Source organism: Equus quagga, chromosome 12 (genome assembly GCF_021613505.1).
Source record: "Equus quagga isolate Etosha38 chromosome 12, UCLA_HA_Equagga_1.0, whole genome shotgun sequence".
Taxonomy (NCBI): Eukaryota; Metazoa; Chordata; class Mammalia; order Perissodactyla; family Equidae; genus Equus; species Equus quagga.
This window is the reverse complement of record NC_060278.1, coordinates 61,217,979-61,223,087: the sequence shown is the minus strand read 5'-3', so window position 1 is coordinate 61,223,087 and position 5,109 is coordinate 61,217,979. Positions and strand designations below refer to the sequence as shown.

Below are 5,109 nucleotides of genomic sequence, written 5' to 3'. Positions count from 1 at the left end.
CCCCGCCAGCGCCGCAGCTGCTCGGCCCGCCGCGCCCGCGCCGACTCGGCGCGCTTCCCGCCCAGGTGCTCCAGCTCCGCCATGGCTCGCGCCCGCCGCCGCCGCCCTCCCGCCCCACGCCGCGCGGGCCGCTCGGGTTGTCCGGCCGCCCCTCAGAGCGCCTCAGCCGGGAGCAGAGGGCGGAGACGCGCGCGCCGCCATCTTTACTCCTCCCGCCCGGCCCCGCCCGCGCGCCTCGGCGTCCACACGCACGCGCGGCCGCTCCTGGGCCTCGCGGGACTTGTAGTGAGCGCCTCCGCCGCCTTCGGGACTACAAGTCCCGGGATGCAGCGGGGCGGGGGGCGCGCCGGCGGCTGTGCCCGAGCGGCGCCAACCTCTCCGGACACTTGGAAGTCGTCGTTTATTCTTGTTGTGACGCCCACTCAGCTTGGCTCCCTGATGATCACATCGGTCCTTCGAAGTAGAAGAGGGGTAGTAATTACTCCTAGTTTCATAAAGTACTTGAAAGACGCAAATCCATGACTTGGTTCTAAATCTACGGTTTTATTCCCATTATCACGTATAATCCATTAACGTGTACTGATAATGTAAACGTAAATGTGCGTGGGGAGGAGGGGCATGCACAGACACAGACACAGTTACATATTACACATGAATGTTTTCAACGTGACATTTATATTCCAGGCCCCGAAAAGATCCTGCAAAGGATGCGTCCAGGCCTAGTGGGAAGAGCATAAATTTAGATTGAATTCACGTCCCTAGACAAGCGACTTGACGTCTCCGAGCCTGTTTCCTTATTTGTAAAGTGGGAATAACAGGGTCGTAGTGTGGACTAAATGAGATAATGCTGTATATACAAGGATACCCAGTACCCTAGCATATATCGGCTCACAATAAATATTAATTTCCCTTCTTCCTTCCTCCTCCTTCTGTACCCTTTCCATGGATCTTAAATTCTTAGGAGACAGAATGGATGTCTCGTCACCCATGATTTTTTTCCCCAAAGCTACAAAAACATACTACGGAGCATCCTAAACTCCTAAGACAGCAAGTAGGACATTCTCATACAAACCGTGAACTTGATTACAATACCTATCAGATCGATGTAATAACTATACGTCCCAAGGCCTCAGCCCTGGACAAAATATAATTAAATGTGTCATCTATATTGAAAGAGAACATAGACAATTATTAGGTTCTTTAAATTTTTCTGTATTGGTTTGAAATTTTTCATTAAAAAATACCGCAAAAATGATTAGGTCATTGTAAAGGGAAACTTTATTATATTCTATCACCTGAACATTTGCCTGTGCCTCAATTTCCCGGGGTGAACTGAGGATCAAATGAAAAGTGACATATAAATGCAAAATATTATGTTTAATAATGTTGTCTATCCGCAATATGCTTTAATTAGGTATTTGTAAATACTTTATAAATAGTAATTGTCTTACAGCATCTTTGTGAACTGTGAATAACAATGTGATTAAAAATAAGGTGTAATAATGTATAGTTTATACAGCCTTGTTTACCTTGCTATGTCCATTAATTTACAGTCACCATAGAACTTGTCACGCATCATCATTCATTGCAATTAAAAATTCTGTATGAGTTTTACTTTGGAACTTGTCAACATGGAACCCCTTCTTATTCCCACTCAGCCTCTTGCTGATAATTAAAATTGCCCACAAACTCTAAAATAGAACTCTCCCTATAGGATAAAAGAAACACTGATATCCAATAAAATAGGAAACGGTAGAAGCCTAACTAGAGTTAGAGTTAGGCTAGAAGCCTAACTCTCTTCAATAGACATAAGCTTAACTCTGCCAATCTGGCAAGGAAGTCAAAACGTGAGAGAGGAGCAAGGCTTTGGCAGAAAGCAAATTGCTGAAATTTCAGGAAGCACTTCTCTGACAGCAACTCATATGCATCATTTCCATATTATGCTCCTGGTACACCATAGCTGCTCAAAAAAAGTATGTATCATGGAACTGTATTATTTTAGTGACATACTGGTTTTCTAATAAGGATTTTTACACTAGGGTAAAACTTTCAGGAATCAATAATGTTACATTTCTTATGGCTGTGTTCTTTTTGCATTCAAAATCAGAAAAGAAGAACTCTCTGGTTCCAGGTGTATAAATAAGCTAAAATTGGCTAAGCCCAGGTTAAATCCTTGCTTTCCTAAGAGTTGTGAACTTAAATTTCAACAGGAAGAAATTCCGTCTCAGGAAGAACTTCCTTACCATATCTAATTTGCTTTTTTCCCCCTGAGGTAGTTAAGAGTGTAGTATCCTCTTTGCAGATTTTTAAAAAAATATAAGTAGCTAAGATCCTTGGATAATTTAAATGCATACCCACCTGGAAGGAGAAGAATGTATTTCTCAGCTACGCGATTACAGAAAGCAGTAATAACTATTATAATCTGATTAACTGGTTCAGCCAAAAGAAAATTTATGCCACAAAAATTACAACAAAATTAATGTATGTATAATCGTTTAAAAAAAAGTTTTTCAAAATTAAAATCATGTAAGTTTTTCTGAAACATCTTCCCCCAACCACGGCTCTCTGAGAGCAAACTTATACAATCAGCTCATTAAACAAACATGATAGTTTAGGTTTCCCATATAAATACTCTAAAGAAAATATATTTTATATACAAGTATATCCTGACAAATAATCCTGTGTATTAATAAAATACAATTTTTGTACTTTTAAATGCACTGAGCTTGCTATGCTGCATATAAATTCTGATATAAAGTGATGAAATTTTTATTAAATAATAATTCTCCACATCTGCACTTAAAAAAATAAATTACAATATTAGAATACTCCGTTTTTAAAAGCAATGACACCTGTACACAGTTTACGAAAATCTTTCGGCCTGGCCTCTATTCCCACCAGTTAACATACCGCCCTCTGGTGGACAAATGGAAACTGTACATTTAGCCCACGGAGTTCTTTTGATTTTCTTCTTCCTTAACCAATCCTTTCTTTTGGTTGTCAAAACTATAGCTATTTGCTTGTTTTACAGGCCATCTCTCCCTTCCATCAGACTCAATACAGTTCCCACTTTTTCTAAAAGATATTTTTAAGCCTCCTTTCTCAGAGAACCACCCAAGAAAGTAATCAATTTCAGTTCTGAGGACAGAACTTTAATTAAGATACAATTACAATTGGGATAGGAAGAAAATCAGAGACGACATTGAAGGGATTAAAACACAAAGTAGCAGTAGTAAAACAAGCAGCCACGTCCAGAATTACAACAGGAAACACTTCACTACAATTAGTTAATGCTAACAATAAACCAAAACCCCAACAGCTAACTGGAAATTAGGCTGGACAGTAAAAGGACGCATTATACCCGTAACTCAGAAGCTACTTTAGTTGGTTCATTCCTACGACCAGCGAGGATCCCCAGCGTAGAACCCCAGACAGAGTCCTGGTGAATGTGTGGGTCACTGGAGGAGAGAGAACATACCTTGCAGTAGTCACGGGGAACCAGTTGCCACTTAACACCAATTTGAACTAAATGCAGAAATCACTGCAGTGGCCAAAATTCTACTGGTTTGTAAGTTTAGGAAGACTGGCCATTACTCCTACGCTATCACTGTTCCAAAGCCACATGATGAGCTGAGAGCAGCGAGATGAGGGCTTAGTGCGGTTGTTTTCCACCCACAGCATTCCCAAAGGCTTGTCAAGTTCCAGCCACGTCCTTTAGATTCAAGTCAGGTCATGGAGCATGCACCACTGGCAGAGGAACCTTCGAGAAGTCAAGGCTGGCTCAGCTATGACCGGGTACTTCCTTGGTCAGGTGGGACCACACTTTTAGAGTCGGAAGAAGGCTTGAAAGTCATCTCTTCCAAACTCCACCCAATGCAAGCATCCCTCCCGCGCCATCCCTAACTAACTTCCAGCGATGGGAGACTTGACTACCTCCCAGGTTGACCAGTTCTGTTCTTCGGAGTTCTAACTGCTAGAATGCCTTATTGAGCCAAATTCTGCATCCCTTTCACCTTCATCCACTGGTCTTAGACGCGTCCCCTGAAGCAGGAAACTCTTCCAGGTGAAAAATGCTTAAAACAAATGAAGAGAAGCATCACGTACGCCCTTCCCCACATCAAGCATCTCCGTTTCCTTTCGCTGTTTCTCCTTTGAGTGATTTCCAGCTCCTTCCCTGCGCTGACAAGCAGAGTCGACCGCGTAACCGAACGTGGAACCGCACGGGTCCCCCTACACTGTGCAGCCGCCGCAGCGCCCGCGGGCGTCTCTGCGCGGCCACGTGGGCGCGGTGGACGCCCCCGGCGCGCGCTCCGATTCGAAAGCGGCATGGGCTGGGGCCGGGTCGGAACGCTGACCAATAGGAGGCCGCGCTCCTCTCCCGGAACTGCTGCGGGCCAATCGCAGTCTCGCGGGCGGGAGGCGGGGCGACCCAACCGCCCGGGCTCGCGCAGGCGCCGTAGCCGCCAGTTCACTGGCCGCTGCGTTGCGAGAGGAGGGCGCAGGTGAGGAGGGGGTTCCCGGCGGAGGTCACTGTGTCGGGGCAGGGAGCCCCGGTTCTGCCTGGCGTGGGGGTGTCCTCCCTGCGGAAGGGAGCCCGAGAAGGCGCGGTGGAGCGGAGGCGCGGACGGCACGTCGGGTCGTGGAGGCCGGCGCCCGCGAGCCGCCCTCCCGCCGCGGCCGGAGCTGCTCCCACGGAGGAGGGCGCGGGCGCTCGCCGTGGGCCTGCGTGCGTGTGCGTGTTCCTGCGTGTGCGTCGCGCGCCCGCGCCCCGCGCTCTGTTGTCCGGACTTTCCTCAGTTACCTCAGACTGCTCGCGGCGGCGTCGGTGGTGTAAACAGAGACCTTGGAGGACAAGGGAGGTTCCTCCCGCAGGTGTGAGAGAGAGACACTCGTCCCGCAGGTGTGAGAGAGAGAGAGACGCTCGTCCCGCAGGTGTGAGAGAGAGAGACGCTCGTCCCGCAGGTGTGAGAGAGAGAGACGCTCGTCCCGCAGGTGTGATAGGGGGAGAGACGCTCGTCCCGCAGGTGTGAGAGAGAGACGCTCGTCCCGCAGGTGTGATAGGGGGAGAGACGCTCGTCCCGCAGGTGTGAGAGAGAGACGCTCGTCCCG

At 47.5% G+C, this 5,109-nt stretch overlaps 2 protein-coding genes across 18 annotated transcripts in view; one reads left to right on the top strand and one right to left on the bottom strand.

Moving 5' to 3' along the window:
• PPP1R12B (protein phosphatase 1 regulatory subunit 12B) overlaps positions 1-347 on the bottom strand; it is a 201,808-nt gene extending 201,461 nt beyond the window's left edge. For 4 of the 14 annotated variants that reach the window (XM_046678661.1, XM_046678668.1, XM_046678672.1 and 1 more), the window contains exon 1: positions 11-345. In XM_046678661.1, coding sequence (XP_046534617.1) covers positions 11-83 — 73 coding nt within the window. In that variant the 5' untranslated portion in view covers positions 84-345. The other 10 variants (XM_046678659.1, XM_046678664.1, XM_046678667.1 and 7 more) reach the window with 8 other exon arrangements.
• A 4,097-nt stretch (positions 348-4,444) lies between these two features.
• The window catches only part of UBE2T (ubiquitin conjugating enzyme E2 T), a 21,027-nt gene continuing 20,362 nt past the window's right edge, over positions 4,445-5,109 (top strand). The window contains exon 1 of one of the 4 annotated variants that reach the window (XM_046679193.1): positions 4,445-4,502. The gene's annotated coding sequence lies outside the window, so the exon portion shown is untranslated. Of the gene's footprint in view, positions 4,503-4,802; positions 4,901-5,064; positions 5,085-5,109 lie in introns of those variants that run through there. The other 3 variants (XM_046679194.1, XM_046679192.1, XM_046679196.1) reach the window with 3 other exon arrangements.